At 50.8% G+C, this 22,984-nt stretch overlaps 1 protein-coding gene across 1 annotated transcript; it reads right to left on the bottom strand.

The window, feature by feature from the left end:
* Positions 1-108: 108 nt before the first annotated feature.
* Positions 109-17,303, bottom strand: LOC120700731. The gene is made up of 15 exons (XM_039984969.1): positions 16,448-17,303; positions 15,498-15,641; positions 15,264-15,416; positions 14,391-14,506; positions 14,110-14,277; positions 13,189-13,419; positions 12,951-13,098; positions 10,525-10,803; positions 9,765-10,358; positions 9,007-9,304; positions 8,639-8,918; positions 8,305-8,412; positions 7,469-7,747; positions 6,712-6,855; positions 109-716 (listed from the first exon to the last, which is right to left on the bottom strand). Exons 1-15 carry the CDS (start codon positions 17,121-17,123, stop codon positions 540-542), a joined length of 3,795 nt encoding a protein of 1,264 aa, XP_039840903.1. The 5' UTR covers positions 17,124-17,303; the 3' UTR covers positions 109-539.
* Between the last annotated feature and the right edge of the window lie 5,681 nt (positions 17,304-22,984).

The raw sequence follows: 22,984 nt of genomic DNA, 5'->3' as shown, positions 1-22,984 counted from the left end.
TCATGAAGTAACTTTCATGGCAGGCCTCTTATCTTTATTACATCTTAGCAATTTCTCACCAAGCGAATGTAGCACATCGACAATTGGAACCTAAATATACAAATTTGGTTGATATTTCCTGAATTGGATTAAATAAATCATAGGTCAAGAACCACAAAATTCAGTTAACTCAAGAACACAGAAATTACATCAGAGTGATGTCATAGGTAGATCAAGAAATACAGAAACATAACAATTTAATTGGCTATAGTTGGATCAATTACATCGTAGTACATGACAACTGTACATATACAACAGGTAATTTTCTCATATTTACATGCACGAACTAGCGTGTATCCACGATCAATTGACGTTGCAAAACAGGATTTCATTGCCAAGGATTGACCTGGAAAAAAAATCCCACGAAGCCAAATCCTGCTCCAAAGGAAGCCTGTTGTTTCATGAGTCAAGTAACTTCAGAAACTGATCCTACTCGTGAGGAAAGAGGAGTGACTTCAGACACTGTCCCTATTTGTGAGGAAAGAGCTTGATTGGCAAGCTCAGCTATATACTACTGAAAGCCATCGGTGTTGCAATGCTTCAATGGCCGTTGGTCTCTTTCTGGGATTTATTTGCAGCAGGTACGAGAGAAAATCAACGAACTTCTTGTCTGGGCATTGCAAGTGGCGCCGCAAAGATGATTTCTCTGGGATCAAATATTCCAACTGACCTGTCTCCTGATTTTTAACAGGAAATGGAATAAGAAAAATAAGTACTCTGCTGAATGAAATTGTACAAAGAGCAAAAAACTAAACTTCTTATTTTAAAGATCTTCATAGTGACAGCAAACATATGTTTCCTTTTAGGATAAGTGTAGGGTTAAACTGTTGGGTTCTTCTGCGCCTCAAAAACATGCACAGGGATGGTGTACAACTAACCGGGATACTAATACAAACTGACAAGGGACCCAGATCGAATCAAACAACAACCTATTTGATTATGTTTTAACCATTGAACTTGCACTTGCAGACTAGATTATTAGCGATGAGCAGAATTGAGAAGACCTCTCTCATTGCTGTTGGTAATTGTAGGAGAGAATAATAGATTGTATTCCTCTAAACCCTAGAAGGGTGGGATGTATAGATCCTATAGATGGGCCTCTATACATAGGCTCACATATACACCAACACCCCCCGCAGTCTAAACTATCGGCACAGCGGTGTTCAAGACTGGACAACAAGAAAGCCAACACCCCCCGCAGTCTGAACAACCGGCGCAGCGGTGTTCAAGACTGGACAAGAAGAGAGTACAAAGGGCAAATACCCCCCTCCCCCCGCAGCCACAACTAGCCACCTGCTACGTTGAGGCTAGAGCAAAACTTCGAGAAGGTCGAGGAGGGTAATCCCTTGGTGAAGATGTCGGCAAACTGGGAGGTAGTCGGGACATGGAATATCCGAACATCGCCGATGACGACACTGTCGCGCACGAAGTATAGGTCGATCTCCACATGCTTCGTCCGCTGATGCTGGACGGGGTTGGTGGAGAGATACACGGCGCTGACGTTGTCGCAGTAGACGAGCGTGCTCTTGGCGAGCGTGCTGTGGAGCTCCGCCAAGAGCTGTTGTAGCCAGGACGCCTCGCCACGCCGTTAGCGACAGCCCGGTACTCCGCCTCGGCATTGGAGCGGGAGACAACTGGCTGCCGCTTGGACGACTAGGAGACCAGGTTGCCGCCCAGGAAGACGGCGTAGCCGGAAGTGGAGCGACGAGTGTCCGGTCAGCCAGCCCAGTCAGCGTCGGTGTAGACCACCAGCTCAGTAGAGGACGAGCGGTGAAGCACCAGGCCGAGGTCCACAGTGCCACGGACGTAGTGGAGAAGACGCTTCAGCGCAGCAAGGTGTGACTCCCGGCGATCATGCATATAGAGACAGACCTGCTGAACAGCGTAGGTGAGGTCCGGCCTGGTGAAGGTGAGGTACTGCAAAACGCCGGCTAGACTCCGGTAGGCAGTAGGATCAGCCACCGGATCACCCAGATCAGCAGACAGCTTCATCTGAGTGTCGACAGGAGTGGAGCAGGGCTTGCAATCAGACATCCCAGCCCGCTCCAGAATATCAAGGGTGTACTGCCGCTGGTGAAGGAGAAGACCAGACGGGCGAGGCTCAACAGTGACGCCCAAGAAGTGCTGGAGCTGACCCAGATCCTTCATAGCAAACTCTTGCTGCAGAGAGGAGATGACACTCTGAAGCAACTGCTGACTGGAGGCTGTGAGCACAATGTCATCGACATAGAGCAGCAGATATGCAGTCTCATCCCCACGGCGGTAGATGAAGAGAGACGTGTCAGACTTGGCCTCGGTGAACCCCAATGTCAGCAAGAACGTGGCGAACCAAGAGTACCAAGCCCGAGGAGCTTGCTTCAGACCATAGAGAGACTTGTTGAGCCAACAGACCATATCCGGACGACTCGAGTCCACAAATCCCGCTGGCTGAGAGCAGTAGACAGTCTCTGATAGAGTGCCGTGAAGAAACGCATTCTTCACGTCCAGCTGGTGCACAGGCCAAGAACGCGAGAGCGCAAGCGAGAGGACCGTGCGCACAGTAGCAGGCTTCACCACTAGACTAAAGGTCTCATCATAGACCACACCAGACCGCTGAGTGAACCCCCAGAGAACCCAGTGAGCTTTGTAGCGCTCCAGTGTGCCATCAGCCCGATGCTTATGCGTCCAGATCCACTTAACAGTCACCACATTGCAATCAGACGGACGCGGCACGAGGTCCCACGTCTGGTTGGCAAAAAGAGCCGCGTACTCCTCTTCCATCGCGCGACGCCAGTGAGGATCCGCCAAGGCGTCGCGGACAGAGGAGGGTACCAGAGAGACCCGCGGCTCTCCCTCGGTGGCGGAGAGAGTCGCGGCCTGATACGCCATCCGCCAAATCACCATGCGATGGATATGCCGAGGATCCCGATGGATGACTGGTGGGTGGTACACCGCCGGTTCGGCTCGAGGGCGAGTTGGCGGCGGCGACGGCTCCGGTGTAGGTGCCGCAGGAGCCTCCGGAGCCGGGAGGCGGCGCCGGTTTCGACGCCGAACGACGCCGGTACACCTGCACCGGCTCAGCGTACCGCGGCGGCGCCGAGCGACGCCGGTATACCTGCACCGGCTGAGCGTACCGCGCAGGTGCAGGGAGAGGCACCGGGGCCGCGCGTAGCGCAGCAGGAGACACCGGATCCGCACGCGGCACGACTGGAGGTCCGGGGGCCACGCGTGGCGCGACCGCGGGCACCGAGGCCGCGCTCGGCCCAACAGGGATCACCGGAAGCGGTGCCGGTGCGCCGGAAAAACCTGCAAAGAAAGGACAGACAGGTAACAGTGGTTGAACCACTGGGTCAGTCGGAAACAGAGACTCCATCTCGGGGTCAGAAGAAGGTGTGGAGGAGGTGGAGTAGGGGAAATCCGACTCGTCAAAGACGACGTGTCGGGAGATCAGGACGCGGCGAGAGGTGAGGTCAAAGCATCGGTACCCCTTGTGGTCAGGGGAGTACCCAAGGAACACACAGCGAGTCGAGCGGGGCGCCAGCTTGTGAGAAGCAGTGGCGGAGGTGTTAGGGTAACACGCACACCCGAAGACCCGAAGGTGGTCGTAGTGAGGGGATACCGAAAAGAGCATGGTGAGGAGTGGGAGCAGGAGAAGCAGTGGACGGAAGACGGTTAAGCAAGTAGGTGGCGGTGTGAAGGCTCTCAGCCCAGAAGCGCGGGGGCAGAGAGGCCTGGATCAGAAGGGTGCGCACGATGTCGTTCGTCGTGCGAATCATCCGCTCAGCCTTGCCGTTCTGAGGAGAGGTATACGGACAAGACATACGCAGCTAAACACCCCGAGAGAGGAAGAAAGAACGGGAGGTGGTGTTATCGAACTCACACCCGTTATCACACTGGACGGCCTTAATGGTGAGGCCGAACTGAGTGGACACCCAGGCGAAGAAGTGGAGGAGGGTGGGGGAACGTCTCAGACTTGGCGCGCAAGGGAAAAATCCAAGAGTAGCGAGAGAAGTCGTCAACCACCACGAGATAGTACTTGTAACCAGACATGCTGGGTACAGGAGCGGTCCACAGATCACAGTGAACCAGATCAAACACATGCGTCGCATGCGAAGAGGAGGAAGAAAAAGGAAGGCGAACATGGCGACCCAACTGGCACGCGTGGCAAAGATGCTCAACAGAAGCCCTAGTGCAAGGAATATGTGCACTACGACTAAGCTGAGCCAAAGCGTTGCGGCCGGGGTGACCAAGCCGGCGGTGCCAGGTGGTGGAAGAAAGAGTCGTGGCGAAAGCAGCGGACAAAGGAGATGAAGGAGCTGGAGGTGGAGCAGCGGAAGTAGGAAAACGGAGGGTGTAAAGGGGCCTGTGCTGTCACATCGGAGAAGAGGACGGCGGGAAGCCAAATCCTTCACAGTAAGCCCAGAGGGGTCAAAATCGACAGAACAGGAATTGTCAGTGGTGAATTGGCAAATGAAAAGAAGATTGTGAACAATGTTGGGAGCAACAAGCACATTAGGGAGACTGAAAGGACCGGAAGCGGTACCCACGGAGGTGACCGGAAGACAAGAGCCATTGCCGACCGTGATACAAGAAGGACAAGAGGGATGGGGGTCGGATGAAAGAAAGGATGCCAGCATGAGGTGTGGTGTGGAACGAGGCGCCCGAGTCGGCAATCCAGTCGGGGCTAACTGGCGGTGTCAACCCCATGGTACTGAAAGCCTGTGCCGGTGGAATCCACGGCGGTGGGAACGGGGGAGCGGTGCCAGCGAACATGGTCGCTGGCTGGGCCGGAGGACGAGGACCCCCTGGGGCCGGAACCGGCCACATCGAGAGGTGCCCTGACCATGGGTCGCGGTAGGATGGCCAGGGCACATCGGCAGGAGCAAGGGGAGGTGTAGGTGCGGTCCGACGACCACGCCCCCTCCTCCGACGGCGACCACCACGGCCGCCGCCACCCCCGCTCGGCCCGGGGGGAGGAGCCGCGGCCGCGAGGGGAGAAGCGCCCATGGCCGGCGCGCCCAGAGCCACGCGGACCCGCTCCTGAGCCGCCGCAGCCTCAGACTTGGCGGCGAGGAGGGCCGCGGCGAGAGCAGCTTCGGCCGTAGCAGCGTCGGCGGCGGTCTTCTGCTCGCGGAAGGCGGCGGCGGCGAACGGCGCATCCGCGGGGGGCATACCGAACCCAGGCAACGCGGGCGCGGGCGCGGCCACGGGCGGCACGAGCGCGGCCGCGGGCGTCACGAGCGCGGGCAGAGGTGCCGCGGCGGTCCACGCGGACGCGGGCGCGGGGGGCCACGGCCGCGTCGCGCCGTGATCAGGGGCGGCGGCGGCGGTGTCCTGGGGCCACGACCGCGCCGCGCTGTAAGTAGGGGCGGCGGAAGCGGCACCCTGGGGCCACGGAGGGGAGGGAGCAGCAGCGTAGGTGCCGTGGGCGGCGGCCGCGGCCCTGGCAGCGGCAACGGGCACGCCGCGCCATGTAGAAGGAGGAGGACCACCTGCGCCAGCCACGCGCGCATGGCCAGCGGCGGCAGCGGCAGCAGCGGCAACGCCCGCGGGGGCCGCAGGGGTCACGCCGCGCCAGGGAGAAGGAGGGCCATCTGCGCCAGCCGCGCGCGTATGGGCAGCAGCGGCAGCGGCAGCGGCAGCAGCCACAGGGGCCACGGGGGTGCCTACGGGAGGCGCAGCGGCGGTCTGGGCGGCGCCGGGCTGGGCAGCAGGCGCGCCCGTGCCCGCGCCAGGGGCCTGCCAGCCCTGGGCGGCGCCTGTGGCGGCGGGAAGCAGGGCCAGGGGCAGCCCTCGACAGCTCCCGCGGCGGCGTGGGCCAAGGGCAGCGCAGCAGGCGCGCCCGCGCCCGCGGCGGCGGCCCCCGGGGCTAGCGCGCCCGCGGCGGCGGCCTGGGCCAGCGCGCCCGCGGCGGCGGCCTGGGCCAGCGCGCCCGCGGCGGCGCTGGGGCAGTGGAGGCGGGCGCGCCCGCACCGGCGGCCGGGGCCTGCGTGGCGGCGCCCGCAGATCCGCCTCCCGCGGCGGCGACCAGCGTAGTGGCGGTGGTGGGGGCAGCTGCGCTGCGGCGGCGTGAAGCCACGCGCGCGGCGCCTCTGGAGCAGAGACGGCGGGAGCAGAGGTCCCGGCGGCAGTAGAGGAAAGGGAAGGGAAAGAGGAGAGGGATGGGGGCGGCGGCCGGCCAACCATGACGGTGGCGGCGGCGGCGGCGGCTGCCATGGGAGAAGAAACCTAAGCAAATGATACCATGTAGGAGAAAATAATGGATTGTATTCCTCCAAACCCTAGAATGGTGGGATATATAGATCCTATACATGGGCCTCTATACATGGGCTCACATATACACCAACAGTAATGTTACTTGGTACAACATTAGTAGTTTCCTCAGGCACAGGTATTTGAGCTATCAGCTTTTACTTCTACACTACTCTAGATTTTGTATATGGCATAAGAAAATTTAGAAAACGTGCTGCAGCATAAACAAGCCTCTATTGCAAACTAAATGTACTGCTGCTGGTATTTACCATGCCATGCATGTGGGACAGAGGGGGGGTCCTTAATACTAAACAAAGACTAGGATTTTCAGGTCATATTGCAAAAGAATTGGCATGTACAACACCACAGATTTTTTTTGAACTATAGTGCATATTCAAACTAAGTTATGATGATAAACTTTGCATATAATCCACTTATTACCTCATTTTTGTGGAAAAGGTCATAATCATCTGTGAAGTACTTCTCTGTCTCCTGTCCCAGCGCAAGCATTTCCATGTCAATTGGACCAATTGTCCCAATCATACGAGCAAGAATGATTGGTATTGATTCATTAGGAAAGAGCACCTGTAACATGTTGAAAGAGTTGCAATCAGATATGACTTCTTTAAAAAATCATGAGAACATGGTCTCTCCTACTATTTGAATAGACACATTATCAAGATAATCATTCACAATTATAGGCATTTTTAAACTGCAAGTATTTTTCAGAACACTTTTGGAACCCCAGGTTAGTCTTTTTCAACTTAAATTTGGGCGACTATTTCTTCTTAATGCAATGCCACCTAAGGTTCTAACAACATGTCAAGCACATATTGGTCTTCTCTGGATGAAGAGAGTAACAAAACAAGGTAAGTAACACAATGAGAACATCAAATGCCAAAAGTTATTTACCAGTAAATGCCAACACAATGACAAATTAGGTTGTGCTGACAGCTATTTACCACAGTAGGGGCTTCTCCTACTGTCATCGCTTAAAAAATGCTAACAGTTGCAATAAGCAAGATAAGCTCAAAAGACAAGTAACGATTTAACTGTTAGCACAACCTTATTTGTCATGTCAACTGGATTTTTAAGAATCATTTGAATTGCCTTTCACTGCATACAATATTTCAACCTGTTGAGAGTTCAATATAACACCAAACAAAATACAGAATAGGAGGTCAAGATGAAAACTTACTTCACCAGTATATAGTTCAGCCAAGATGCAGCCAAGAGACCAAATGTCAATTTTTTGATCATATGGCAAACCCAGGATGACCTCAGGAGATCGGTAAGAACGTGATTGAATGTACAAGTTTAAGTTGTCTGACATGAAGCAGCTGCTTCCAAGATCAATAACCTTGATTTCACATCTGCTGTAGCTCTTCAGAAGGATATTCTCGGGTTTCAGGTCACAGTGAACAATGTTTAAATGATGCAAGTACACCAAAGCCTCCAAGCATTGTCGAGCTATAGCCTGAAAGCAAGACAAAAGGCTCATATTTCAGTTGACCCTTTTTGTTTCCACCTAAACAAATATTTCATAACGCTTAGAAGTTAGAATATCTATTCCAACAATTTAAAAACATATTCAGAGATAGTTGGTCAACAAAGACCGAAAAAAACTTGGTTTTACAAAAGTACTACCTCTGTTACAAAATGTTAGAGATTTTAGTTTTGCTCTAAGTCAAACTTCCCTAGCTTTAACCAAGTTTGTAGAAAAATAAACCAACATCTACAGCATCAAATCAGTTTCACTAAATCCACCATAAAGTATGCCTTGGTAGTGCATTTATTTGATATTGTGGGTGTTCATATGTTTTTTCTATAAACTTGGTCAAAGTTAGAGAAGTTTGACTTTGGATAAAACTAAAACCACTCACATTTTGGAACGGAGGGAGTAGGGTATTACATGGTTAGCTATAAATGCCTTTTCTGATTACTTGAATTTTAACGATCAGAGTTCATAGAATTATTAACTGATCCATATGACAGTTGTGTGGAATTATTTGATCACAAAACCGTCAGACATACCTGTATTCTGGGCAATGAAAAGTATACCTCATCACCAGACTCCTGGTTATATTTCTGAAACTCATACAGATTTGCGCGTAGTAATTCAGTGACAATGAAGAGATGTTCCTGTCGAATTGTATTACCATCAGCATTTTACAAGTTAAAAAATGAGTTTCGATAACATCAAACAGGGAAAATATTGAAGTATACATCACGAACAGGAAAAGAACTTGCATTATTAATGAATCTTATGACTCTGAATCAATCCACCTTAAAAGTAATATGACTGCACAATGAATTCAATGTAAAACAAAGTAAAAGGCTTAGTTCACTGACTTTGTGCATCACACACCTGAAAGTAGAAGTAATCATAGAGACGAAGTATGTGATGGTCATCATCTGGGTCATACTTATTGACAAACTTAAGGAGCTTTATCTCATCCAAGCTCTGGTCAAAGAAATCCTTATCATTTTTTATTATTTTAAGACATACATCAACTCCAGTTTGAAGATCGTGTGCACGTACAACCTTGCTGAATGCAGCAGAACCAAGATACTCAGTGACACGATATCTTCCAGCTATAACTGAATCCATGACAATAGGGAATTCTTTGTTTTCCTCAAAGCCAGTCCTGCAGTGGACACCTATAGCATGAGCATACAATATCCCTAGAATTATTTGGCCACAGAAGAAAATAAGAAAGGTATTTGATGGTGAACCTGTTCTTCCGGTGGAAAATTTTCAAGTCAAATACCTCATACTCCTGATAAAACTTAGAGAGTGCAGGATCAACTTTTGGATCTTCCTGGATTTTGTGAATAGTAGAATTTTGAACATTTGTATCTGCTGTCACGAAATCTTCCACCCCATAAACATCTAAAGGGTCACTGCTCTCAGGAAAAGGATGTATGCTGTAGCTATCTTTTAGAAATTCTTCGGCATCAGCAATTTCCTCATTTGTTACCATGCGGACATCTAGTTTTTCATTGCCTATGAAGTCATGTTGAAGCCCAGTATCTACAAAAGATAATTACAGTTAAAATAAAATTTTTGAGTTGCTTAGTTTTTTTTGTCTAAAAAATTACAGTTAAAATAAAATCATTTGTCAAGCAAAAAAATAAAAATAAAAACCCTTGGGGTTGGATAAATGGACGTTGTATTTCAGAGTTACAAAGGCATACAAATCTGGAATAAGAAGCAAAATTGCATCATGACATGCAGAACTACATTCAAGCTTGCTTTGTTGTGGTTATATCCACTGGTGTGGAATTAGAGCAGTGATTCTAAATTCAATGCACCCTCATGAACCCTCGATGCCATACAAATTTTGAGATGCATGAAGCAGAATGGTAGCCAGGAATTAGTGCAAAACAACCAATTACCAAGTCAGGAAGTGAGTCCCGTCTAAATTTGCTTGAATATTTTGCGAAATGCAAGAAGAAAACTTAACAAAAGGCAAGAGGTCAGAACAACTTACTCTCTAGAGCATCTGCATCAGCCAAGTACGGAGTAAGCATTTGAAGCTCCTTCTCCAGAGCACTAAGATCCAACCCATCGCCATCTGCTTTCTTGAAATCCACTAAGCAATCGCCAGCATCATCAAATGCAGTCAGCCTGAACCGGAATGCTTCTGCCACACACTCATCAAGCAGTTCCGTATGGTCGTCCATGATCTGATACCTCCCATAAACAGCAGAGCAAGAATCTCTCACCAACTCCTCATCATTCTCCTTTTCCCCGTAGCAGCAGCCACAGGGCGGTGACGAGCACGCATTCACCTCTGCGCACCTATCGGAATCCGCGATTCGGTCTCTGTGTACGTGCCTGTGGCCGCAGCCATCACTAAGCTCCTGCATCTCATTCCGCGGCAAGCTGACGTCATCACCAACAATGAACTTGTCCTCCCCTTCGCTGCCTTCGCTCTCCGGCTTGCCGTGGAAGAGGTGGTTGTCGTGGAGCCAGTTGTCACCGAAGAAGGGATCGGTGGTGTCGTACTCGCGCGCCGTGCCGAACTCGGACGCCTCGGACGGAGCGCGCGGCGGCGACCATAGCCCACACGGGTTCAGCGTTTCTGATCCCCCACGGCGAGCAGCCAAACCCAGCAAAACCGACCAGAATTAGGATCAGAAGTAAACAAACTTAGAGCAAGCAGCATCCGTCATCCGATCACACGTGGGCTGGAAGATTAGGAGCAGTGTCACATTGGGGGGATAATCACTGCAGCAAGCATGCGGTACCTGAGGGCGTGGAGCGCATGCTGACGAAGGTATCGGAGGAGGAGCTGGAGCACGGGCTGGCGATCGCGCCGCCGCCGCACGAGGCCCGCAGCCGCAGCGGCGGGAGCTGGGGGCCATCGAATCCGGAGGCGAACTCAGCGGCCCCGAAGGCAGAGGAGGCTGCGCGCGCGAAGCTCCTCTGCTCCCCGCGGAATCCCGCCACGACCCCCTCCGCGGCAGGCGCTGACATGGCTGGGACTGGGTGCGTGCCCACGCGCGCCCGGGTCAAGCTCGCGGCCGCTCAGCCCGCACCGCCGCTGCCATTCGAAGCGAAGCGAGGGCGAAGCAATCGGGCGGGCGCAGCGAGCAAGCGACAATGAGGGAGACGGCGGCGAGACGCTGGGCGGCACGGGATCCAACGGCCGCCGCGCCCGGCGCCCGCGCAGCAACTCTTCTAGAACGCGTGTGGCTCTGGCCTCTGGATGCTGGGACCCGCCGCCAGCGGTGATCCGGGGGCGGGGCGGGGCGTCGCTGTCGCGTGGCGAAGCGGGGGGTGGTCGGGGAGGTGGGGAGTGGAGTCCGATGTGGAGTGCCGCCATTATTGTCGGTGGCTGCCGCGTGGGCCCGCAGCACACCTGGACGCCGTCCTCCTCGCGCTGCTTCGCTGGGGGAGTGGTGGGGATCCCCTGCGCCTGCCGGGCCGGCGGCGTGCCCGTGAGTACACCGCGACAGCCAGACGCTACGGGCTGGTGCCGCTGGCGCTGGCGTCGGATCCCAACAGCAGAAGGGGACACCAGATCTGCCGAGGCAGGCGGCTTCGTACCCCCTGCATCGACTGGCTGTACATGACGCATCACCCTCAGTAATTTCAAACGAGTTCAGTTGCTGCATTTGTGATCGATTCGGCCAAATCGAAATTCAGAACACAAGTGATCGTGGCTGCTGAATTTCAAATCTGAAACATCGTGTTCAGCCATGGATGCTCGTTTCAGGCTTGGACCTTGGACCAACAAATGTGGTCGCTGGGTGAAGCACCACAGAAAGGATTATAGGCGCACTCGCACGCCGGACTATAGAACTTCGTTGTCACGGTGGTTAGAGATGAGGGGGGACTAGGCACTTCCTTTCTGTGTCATCGAACTGCTAGCTTAGCTACTAGATCGACGATTAATTATGCACGCGCCGCGTTTATACCTGTGATAATTTAATGCGGATGGTATTTAGTTGGCACAGCGCACAGACCTCCATTAGGATCATACCGGGATAGCGTTTAGAATAAGATGGATGAACATGCAAACAGTTGGCTCTCGGTCCCGCATCACGACGGCGAGCTAACTAAAACACCGGTTGCATCTCCAGCCGGTTCTTCATCTCCTCCTTTTTATCATGTGATTTCTTTATCGCATCATCAAAGCAATTAGTGGTAGTCTGGTGGATCTGGGTAGCGTCAGGTGCGGAGGTACCGCTCCACAATCCCAAACACATTGGAAATGGAAAGGGAAAGGGTAGTGGCAGACGGTGTCTGATTCTCGTGTGGCATTGCTGTATCTTCCCAAAGCCATTGCCTGAAAAGCGAATGCGATCAGAGAGACGAGCTTCACCTCACCAAACTACAGGGAATCCTGATCCAGATCTTCTTTCCTGTTTCTAAAGGCTTCTTCGTCCAGTTCTGGTACCATATGAAAAAAATAGAGCCAGACAATTTGCCGTAAGTTCAGAGAGAACAGAATCCATACCGTATCACTGTGCCACTGTATACGGATTTTTTTTGAAAGGATACTGTATACGGATTGTACACTTGCAAGTTGCATAAAATGTTCTTTTCTTCTGACGGCATGCTGTAATGTATTGTTGAAGCTGCAATGCAAGTAATCACTGCTTGCATGATATCTCTTCTTCAGAGAACAGTGCATCAAAAACTGCTGTACCAGGCTCCCAGTCCCATGAAACAGAGTTAGGTTTAAGCTTCAGCAAACACTTCACAGATTGAAAATCAGGCCTGCAGCTTAAAAGGAACCGACAACACAAAGTACACCTGAGAGTTTCTCGTATTCAGTTCATCTTCAGCTGTGTTTCATATCTAGTTCTTTACCAGTGCAAATGGATCTACAATTCCAGTACACCAAAGAAGCAAATTGCATTCGAGGTCAACAGCAAAAACATTTTACAACACTTGAGAGTCAGGTACACCGGAGGAGATGGGCAGCAGGCAAGCAGGGGTGCATCATTCAGCAGATGCTCCTCAGTGATACTGAAAAGGTTACTAATTACATGTGCGAACCAATCAGGGGGGACTCCGCTTATCTAAACCCCAGACAAAATAATCATTAGCAAATGGATGAGGGTTTTTTAGTGGGCCCAAGGGGCAGACTATTTCTGCTTAGTGGGCCCGAGGGGCAGACTACAAAGCGCGGAGGAGAGGAGCAACGGCTGCAAGCAGCAACCTCACTCATTACCTAGTTTTAGAGACCCATCTTTTATAAGCTTTATGCTAAGGCTGTTGAAGCGCCCTCTTGAATAATGCCTTGATGCCTTTCTCCAGTCTGTGCCAGTCTTCATCATTGCGACAAATTCTTCATAGCTAATTTTACCATCCTGCAGAAACAACAAAAGTTTTTGCACCTTTAAGGGATGAATAAGATTTAAAGGCAGTAGCTATCCCAGGAGGCTTCAGTAAATCATCACCTTATCCGTGTCGACCTCATGCAATATGTCATTGACCACATCCATGCTATCGGCTCCTCCATCCTCCACCAGGGCTTCCTGAAGCTCCTCAGGCTCAATGAAACCATTGCCATCCTTGTCAAAAAATAGGAAGGCCCGCCGAAGGTGCTCATCATTTGCCATCCTTTGCAAGTGAAGCGAGACAGCCAAAAATTCACCATAATCAAGTGCTCCTCTACCATTTGTATCCACCTATCATTCCAACCACAAAGATTAGATACACAGTCAACATCTTCTTCTCACTAATACTAGATGAAGCCAACTGGGTCACCTAAGTTCTCAAGTTCACACTCAAATTGAAAAATATGGCCTTAAATGGATCCAAGCAACTGAGGAAAAAAATAAAGGTTTAAATAATATTTAACCTAATACATTCTTTTAGATAAAGGAAAAGGTTCCAGCCTTTTTGCATCGTGATGCATACAGCCACTGTCACATCATTACATTATCCAAAATCATAAGTGTGGATGGGGTAAAACAATGTAGCAAACTATAGGACATCAAACACAAAGCCTACTGAATAAACAAATAAATTATATCAGTGACATGTCAAGCTATGAAGCACCCTGGTTCTAAGGGCTTTCAAAAATTGTACAAAACGAGTATCGCAAACAGGTCCTTCAGGGAAATGGGGTTAAATGTTTCATTATGTCCTTAATGATATTTTGTTAACCTCCACGCCATGGTCCCAAGGACAAAGTACTGAAGAATAGGCAAACCATTCCCATCACCTGCTCACCTGGCACAACTATAACTAACTTGCTGGTTCCATGGAACACTAACAAACCAACATATTAGACATCAAAGCTAGCAGAAAACATGTGATTCATATAAACTACAACCAAAAACAGTGACTCAATCGATTGAATAGAAAGTACTTACAGCTTCGATAAGCATTTGCACTTCAGATTCTGCAAGATGGGAACCAAATTTTGCGATCCCATTCTTCAACTCTTCGTAAGAGACTATACCATCATTATCGGTATCCATCACTTTGAACATCTCTTTTATGTCCTCAACCTCTTCAGCAGACAAGTGATCAGCAATCACCTATTAAAGTACAGGTTTCTGTCAGTAAGGCAAATGTTTCCAATTTCCATGGTTACTTGAGAAAGAACGCAGAGTGTACTGAATCAGTTTTATGAGCAAGAAAGGTTTCGAACCCTCAGAGCTCTTCTTTTGAATCTGTTCATCCTTGAAAACTGTTTCAACCTGGACTTTACGATGTCTCCAAGAGGAACATTTGGAGCTTTCTTAGCATTTTGTAGCCAGGGATGTTCTGCGATAAGAGAAAAAAAGGGGGGCATGAGCGCTATATTGAAAGAAGTCAAAATCTTATATCTGCCTGAAGGAAAAATGGCGGAACAAAATGGGATGATGCCTAGTAACACTCACCTCATGCCAGATGTACTTTGAACATTATCTAAGTTCGATAACTCATAGTTTTGTTATTGTCCAAGAGTGTAAGCAATAATGTTTCCAAGGTGCTTTGAGAATAATAGCAATAACATGTTTCCAAGGTGGCAAAAAAATGAACAAATTTGGTGGCATGTGATTCGTTGGGGTATTTGCCATGTCTGGAACCTCTTTGATAAACAGCAACATTCTTTTACAAGCTTTTCCTTTAAGAATCAAAGTCTGCAAGTAACTGCTGTCTGGCGCTTGCCATGAGGAAAATGTCTACCTCCAAACACTGTCTTGAATTAAGGGTTAAACTAAAACATTTGCTTTCTCTGTTTACTACTTTACTTCAATTTTGAACTATCCATTTTTCATTTCTGTTTTCACTGGTCACTTTTACAATCAAATCATTACACAGCTGTACCTAGCCAGATTATCTAAGCAGTAAGTAGGTAGTTAACACACTTGGAAGCCAGAAAGATGGCATAAACTATAGTTGAACCAACTATGGGACCATGGATTTAGACTAGAACAGGCAGAAGATTTATTAAATGTATTGAGACCTTCAACTGAACACATCTGCTGCAATGTGCCGATGTAGTATTGTGAAAAAAGAGGCACGATATACAACCTACCAAGAACTTGTTTTGCCGTTAGCCTGAGTTTTGGATCAGGCTGAAGCATCTGTCGAACAAGATCTTTAGCATTATCTGAAACATTGGGCCAGGGTTCTCGCTTAAAATCTATATTTCCCCGAAGAATAGCTTGTGCGACTCCTTGTTCAGTCTCTGCAAAATTTGCATGGTATGATCACTTGCACAAGATTAACACTGACGGACAAAACGTTCTCAGAAATGAAAGCCCTTTACCAGCCCAAAATGGAGGAACACCACATAGCAAAATATACAAGATAACACCAGCACTCCATATGTCTATTTCAGGACCATAGTTCCTCTTCAGGACTTCCGGAGCCATGTAGTAGGGACTTCCCACAATTTCCGAAAACTTTTCACCTAAGAAGGAAAATAATGCCTTTATAAATTGAGACAAGCAAATTAGATCACCAAACCATAACCAAATTCCACCACATCAACATAGCGCAGTGGAAAGTTTGCACCAAAAAGGTCTTTGTGACTATATGTGGATAATAATTTACAGAAATTGGCAAGATAATTGCATTGCAGCCAAAGTAAGGGACCATTTGTTAGGAGATAATGAGTTACCTGTGAGTACTGCTAAGTCTAATGGAAGTTACTTGAATCATATATGCAAATTCGTATTACTGTTGTGCAGAATCTTAGTTTCCCAAAATAACTGTATTTTCAGTTGCACCTGAACAAGCAGCATACATGTCTATGTACTGGTTGCGAGACAAGTCAGCTATGTTGGGCAACAGCTATGTGACGTATGCTCCCACTAACTGTTTCCAAATTCTAAAAATAGCAGTGTGGCAATGACCAATGAGCCAACAGGTCACCCTAGCTCCTAGATTCGATTCTCTGAGCTCACCACACAGTCAGCAATAAAGCTATCAAACATGCCTTGAGAAGCAACAACAAGTTACATTGAACTGCTAAGTGCTGTCATGTGTCATGTCCAATATCACAACTTGTTCCAAAAAGTAAATCTACAGGCTTACAGCAGAAGAGAAACACCAATTTCGCCTCAGATTACGCAAGCACGAGAAAGCAATTAGCTACAGCAACGACCACTACCGACGACCAAACCCACGGATCCAGCCGGAATCCACGAAAAAAGTCCAAAATTGCGGCCAGCAGTTCGCCCAAATCAGGGACGGATCTCGGGGGCGGGAGCTTACCAGGCTTGAAGAAGATGGAGAGGCCGAAGTCGATGGCCTTGAGCGGTGAGTTCTCCTTCTTATTGGCGAAGAGGAAGTTCTCGGGCTTGAGGTCCCGGTGGATCACGCCATGGCGGTGGCAGACCTGCACGACCTCGACGATGGTGCGCGTGACCGCGGCCGCCGCGCGCTCCGTGTAGTGCCCCCTGGCCACGATGCGGTCGAACAGCTCCCCACCCTCGCAGAGCTCCATGACGAGGTGCACGGCGCCGTCGTCCTCGCACGCCTCCCGCAGCGACACGATGCTGGGGCTCTTGGGCAGGTGCCGCATGATGGCCACCTCCCGGCGCACGTCCTCCACGTCCACGGGCGTCCGCAGCTTCCGCTTCGAGATCGACTTGCAGGCCAGCAGCTCCCGCGTGCCCCGGTCCATGCACAGGTACGTCACCCCGAACTCGCCGCGCCCCAGCTCCCGGTCCAGGGCGTACTTCTCCTCGATCCCGGCGCCCACGTCGCACCCCTCCTCCCCGAGCACCGACAGCCGCTTCTTCTCCCCGGCGCTGCCGCCGCCTGCGCCGGCCCCAGCGCCGTTCCGCGCCTGGTGGGGCTTTTTCTTCCCGCCGGCGGAGGCCAGGAAGTGCGACGACTTGACGTCCTCCCGCGCGGCGGCGGCCGGCGAGCGGCAGCAGTTCCCCATGGCTGCCGCGCGAGATCGGGAGTGGGGGCACTAGGGTTTGCGCGGCATTGGGCACTGTGCGAGTGGGGGAGGAGAGGAGGGAGGAGGGGGGCTAGAGAGAGAAGCACAAGCAGCTAGAGAGAGAGGCGATGCGAGGCGAGGCCGAGACGGGATGACCGGACGAGACGAGGCCAGGCTGCCAGCGAGACCTGTGTCGGGTATAACGGTAAGGACGGACGAGCCGTGGGGGATGGCCGGATGGGTTTTCGGGGACGCGTAGCCCAGCAGTTTTGGCCACGTCGTGCTGCTGTCACTCCGCTCAAGAGCCCGACGGGTCGCTGGAATGTGGGCCCGGACGTCGGTCTGGCTATTTGGCGGGGGTACGGGAGTGGTGGGCCCGCAGTCGCCGAGTAGTTTGACTGGGTCGGCGGACGGACCAGAGAGTTTCGTTCGACTCGACAGTCGGACAGGCCGTGTGAACTGTGAAGTGGACAGAGGAATCGGATAATCTGCCGAGATTAAAAAATATAGAGCTCGAGTGAATCGGTCATTAGAGCATTTCCAAGAGCCCTTGTATTCATAACTAGCTAAAATTCTAATTTAACTATTATGTAAAATAAAATAACTAGCAAAACAGTGATGAAATCCAATAGGTTCTCTAAATTCAACTGCAGGCACAACTCATCTTCCTCCTCTGCCTCCCAACGGCAAGGTCAAAATCGGCCGGCCGGCAGTTTGCCCCGTCAATTCCTCGACACCGGCGAGGGAGAAGAGACCAGTGTGCATCCAACGGCAGCGGTTGGCTATGCCGGCCCTCGTCCTCAGCTCCACAGCGCCGCTCATCTGCTGGGGTGTGACGGCTATGGCCTGCACCTACTCGACGCGGACGTCGCAGCGGATAGCGAGCGAGTCATCCCTGAGCAGCTTCTTGCCCCGTGGAGCGTCCCCTCATAAGAGAAGACTTAAATGTGATACAAAACACCAGTCCCAGGAGGCTGATGCCACATTTATTACATCAGATGGTTCAAAACCGTACAAACCTTGGAGGACACTCGATACAGATGATAATAATAATTAACCAAGCTACGACATAACACCAGACCGCAAACCACATGGGGTCTATCACAGGCTCAGAGTATTGCGACAGCGGCGGCATCTTGACAGGGCCGATTCCACAGGCAAGGTTGGGTGTAGAACGATAACCCTACTCAGCGTCGTCTGGCACGAAGTCTGGGTCTTCTTCTGTAAAAAGTAAGATTGGGGTGAGTACAAACGTACTCAGCAAGTCCAACCATACCCACGGAGGGGGTTAAATCAGAGTAATATGCATAGGTAAATCAAGGATAAGGTTACGGTTTAATTTACAGAAAACTATACTTTATGCAGGGGTTCATTTAACAGAAAACTTTTTAGAAAATCAGTTTTTGTAGTAACACGGAGTTCAAGTTTAAACTGCTACCGGACTCCCCGTCCGTCGTAGCACACGGCACAACTGCCGGACACAATTCCAAAACAACTCACACCAGCCCATCCCAATGAAACACTAGTTATGTGACCACACCGTAACTCGCCCAATACCGTGGGCACGGCTATTCGAATAGATTCTTAACTCTGCAGAGGTGTGCAACTTTACCCACAAGTAGGATACCACAACTCGAACACCGTCGTGTCGGTGTAGATCCCAACATAGCCATTACCCACCATAGCTAAGCCTGACTAGCCATCACGGGATGCACCAAGGGGTCATCGACCGTTCACTTAGGTATAACCGGGCATAAGTCACTCGGGGCTTATCCCTTTTCCTTAGTCACCCGTTGCTCTCAGCTCTCCTGATGGCTATCACACCAACTAGTGGGATTTATGCTACGCCGTTGCCCATTCAACGGTCGAGTGGTTTGCACGATAGTGGAGTTAGGTGAGATGACACACCAACTCGGTCCTTAGACACGACAAGATGGATATCTCCCTTCTTTGCCCTGCCACATTGGCACGAGCACACCAAATGGCAAATCCGTAGAAGTGCCATCCATCCCGTCTGAATTTTCTTTACAAAAACACCACATTTATCACATCCCACACGCACACATTCTCTTTATAAAATAAATCGTATTATGAGTAAAGTCCTAATCATTCTAATATCGATTAACGTCCAAGCAAAAGCAGACATTAATCTAGGTGGTCAAGGAATGGTCATCACAAATCAAGGGGTGGCTATCCAACCGTGTTTTCATGCAAGCAAAACATATGCAATTTTATAAAGCAGGCCATTGGGTTGTGTTTATAAAAACTAGGACAGAAACATGCATCAAAGGATGGGATTGAACTTGCCGTCTTCAAAGCCTTCTGGGATGTCCTGTCCTTCAGGCTCGGGGTCGCGGAACTGATCCTCGTTCTCCTGCTCATAGTACAGCTCGTTGACGGGCTCTTCTTCGTTCACTCCGTGGTCTACAACGCATACAAACAAACACTCAATCAAAACAAAGATATAACGATTTATCGTTGAGCTCGAATCAGGAACACATAAAATATGGGGCATGGAGTGATATTTTTGGGTGTGCTTCTAATGGCATGGTCAAAACTATATTAAGAGAGACGTGGTAAAGTTTTGGGTAGATCCAAGGTTGTTAGGCGCATGAAATGATGGGTTGTTTAAGGGTTTCGAGGTTAAATAAGGAGTCAGGGGCCTAATTGTAATTAGAAAAGGACTTGAATAGAATTTTCGGGGACGGTTTGGGTAACTTTGGAAAAGGTAGGGTTTCATTTGCAAATAAGTTTCTATAGTGGGGGTTTTCTTTGTAATTATTATAAGGAGTAGGGCTTAAAAGGAAAAAGGCCAAAGGATGGAGGGTCCCTTTAACAAAATAAAGGGAGGACTAGGGGGTTTTTGGCAGATAAGTTAAAGGGTGGGAGGACTTTTAGAATAAAAGGAGAAAGGCCAGGGGGCTTAGCACAAATGTGCCCTTCCCCTTCCTCCCGCTACTGGAAACAGGGGAGAGGTGGGCGGCGCACGACGGCGTCCGTCGCAGGCGAGCCAGGGCGCGGGAACGGCCGGGAAGGAGGGGAAAAGGAGGAGGAGGGTGAAGAGGTTCGATTCCCCACCTCGGCTCGAGCTGGGGTGGAGTGAGGGGGCGGCTCCGCGGGGATCGACGGCGGCGGCGGGGATGAGTGTGCGGCGGTGGTGCTGCAGGACTGGGGAGGGAGTTGGCAGTGGCGGTGGAGGTCGCCTGGGTGGCTGGGGTGCTCGGAGGGTGCTCCGCGGCCTCTTTTATAGGCGGCCAAGGCGGTGGCGGTGGGAGCGGGGTGTCGGCCGGTGGGGGCAAGCTTGCAGGCGGCGTTTAATGGCGTGGGGGCGGCGAGGCGACGCGACGGCACGGCGCTGAGCAGCACTGGTGGGGCGTCAACGGCGACAGCAGGTGGGGCGCGTGCGCGGGGCAGCATGGGACGCGTCGGGCGGCGGTCGACCGGCGCAGGCGAGCTTCGTACGGGCGTCAACGGCGGCGGTGTGCGCGCGGCAGGCGGCGCTGTGCGGCGTCAATGGCGGCGGTGTGCGCGTACGGCTTGGCACGGTCGTGCGGTCGGCGCTCCGTGGCGGCAAGCGTGCGCGCGGGCAGGCGGCTTGGCACGGCTGTGCGGCGGCCGGCGTCACGGTCCGGGGCTCCGCGGCACGGCGAGCGCGTGCGCACGGCCCGGGTCGGCTTGGCGCGGCGCGACGCGAGCTGGGCAAGTGGGGTGAGCGCGCGCGCGAGAGTGGGGTAGGGCAAGGCGGGAAGCGGCGCTCGGGCGGCCGGGCTGAGAGAGGAGGGGGGAAATGGAGAGAGAGGAAGGGCGGGATTCGCGCCGACGCGATGCGGCCCCGGCCGGCCACGCGCGACGGTCGCGTGCGTCGATTACAGGCGGGATTCGCGGCGTGGTCTACGGCTGGTCGGCCACGCGCGCGTCGCGCGGAGAGGAGGATGGGACAACGGGTGTTCGGGACAGAGAAACGATCTCGGGATTTGAGGTTTAGGGTTCACGGTTTTAAGGGGAAGTCGAGCTCAACGACGAAACACAACTTTAGCGCATGATTTATTTTAGTAAATTTTCGGGATGTTACAAACCTACCCCACTTAAAATGAATCTCGTCCTCGAGATTCGACTGGTTCCTGAATAGGTGGGGAAATTCCTTCCTTAGAGCGTCTTCGCGTTCCCACGTAGCTTCTTCCACTCCATGCCTGCTCCACTGGACTCTGCATATCCGTACTTCAGAGTTTCTGGTCCTCCTGGTTACAGTATCCAGAATCCTGACTGGTACTTCCTGATATCGCAAGTCTGGCTGTAGATCTATCGTTTCTACTGGCACATGCTCTGCCTCGGGTACCCTCAAACACCTTCTCAATTGCGAGACATGGAATATTGGGTGTATATCCGACATTTCTTCTGGTAGCTCCAAACGGTACGCTACTGCTCCAACTTTCTTCAGAACTCGGTATGGTTCAATGTACCGAGGGGCCAATTTTCCTTGTACCTGAAATCTTCGGGTTCCTCGAATGGGTGATACCTTGAGATACGCGAAATCTCCTGGGTTGAAACTTATTTCCGTCTTTTCTTGTCCGCATAGCTCTTTTGTCGGGACTGGGCCGCTTTTAGCTTTTCTCTAATCTCGGCGACTCTTTCCTCTTCTTCCTTTATGAGTGCGGGGCCGACTAGGGCACGTTCTCTAACTTTCGACCACATCAGATGAGTTCTGCATTTTCTTCTGTAGAGAGCTTTAAACGGTGACATGCCTAAGCTTGCTTGGTATCCGTTGTTGTATGAGAACTCGACATAAGGTAAGCTTTGTTCCCAATCTTTGCCATAAGTGAGGACACACGCTCTTAGCATATCTTCCATAATCTGATTCACCCTTTTCGTCTGACCACCTGTCTGTGGGTGATAAGCGGAGCTAAAGTCTAACTTGGTGCCCATGGCTTTATGCAAACTTTTCCAAAATCTAGAGGTAAACTGGGTCCCTCTATCTGAAACGATTCGGCTGGGCACACCATGCAATTTCACTATGTTTTCTATATAGAGCTTGGCTAACTTCTCCCCGCCATAGTTGGTCCGTACGGGTATGAAAGAGCTGATTTAGTAAGTCGATCCACTATTACCCATATGGAGTAATGTCCTTTCTGGGTTCTGGGCAACCCCACCCCGAAGTCCATTCCTATTTCATCCCATTTCCATACCGGGATAGGTAGGGTTGCAGCAATCCTCCTGGCTTTTGGTGTTCAGCTTTGATTCTTTGGCAAGTATCGCACCGGGCGACAAATCGTGTAATATCCGCCTTCATCCCATTCCACCAATATTTCTGCCTTAAGTCCATATACATCTTGGTGGAGCCTGGGTGAACGGAGTAGGCCGAATTGTGGGCTTCATCCATGATTATTTGCCTAAATTCTCCTTTCTGGGGTACACAAATTCTATCTTTATACCATAACGTTCCTCTATTATCCACTCTAAAGTCTGGTGCTTTATTTTCTCCGGTCTGCCTCCGGATTTCCATCAGTCCTTTGTCCGATCTTTGGGCTTTTCTGATCCTTTCTTCCAGAGTGGATTGGACGTTCAGCACTTGACTGGAGTCTCGAGGGACAATGTGCACATTTAATCGTGCCATTTCTTCTCGCAAATGGTCATTTTTGGGCCCGTAGGATTTCCGACTTAAGACATCGGCTACTACATTTGCTTTACGTGGGTGATAGTGAATTTCCAAATTATAATCTTTGACTAATTCCAGCCATCTTCTCTGTCTCAAGTTCAAGTCTGGCTGGGTGAAGATATACTTCAGACTTTTATGGTCGGTAAAGATTTCGCACTTATTTCCCATTAAATAATGCCTCCAAATCTTAAGTGCGTGCACTACGGCT

The sequence above is a fragment of the Panicum virgatum genome, chromosome 3K (assembly GCF_016808335.1).
Source record: "Panicum virgatum strain AP13 chromosome 3K, P.virgatum_v5, whole genome shotgun sequence".
In the NCBI taxonomy this organism is placed as follows: Eukaryota; Viridiplantae; Streptophyta; class Magnoliopsida; order Poales; family Poaceae; genus Panicum; species Panicum virgatum.
Note: the sequence above shows the minus strand (reverse complement) of the source record. Positions and strands in the feature narration are given on the sequence as shown.

What these genes read in the sequence shown, in the direction of transcription:
- LOC120700731 (XM_039984969.1), bottom strand. Translation starts at nt 17,123, where the DNA reads ATGGGGAACTGCTGCCGCTCGCCGGCCGCCGCCGCGCGGGAGGACGTC. An exon ending in TCAAAAGAAGAGCTCTGAGG is followed by an intron (nt 14,278 to 14,390) that starts GTTCGAAACCTT and finishes GTACTTTAATAG; the next exon opens with GTGATTGCTGATCACTTGTC. An exon ending in ATGATTACTTCTACTTTCAG is followed by an intron (nt 8,413 to 8,638) that starts GTGTGTGATGCA and finishes ACAATTCGACAG; the next exon opens with GAACATCTCTTCATTGTCAC.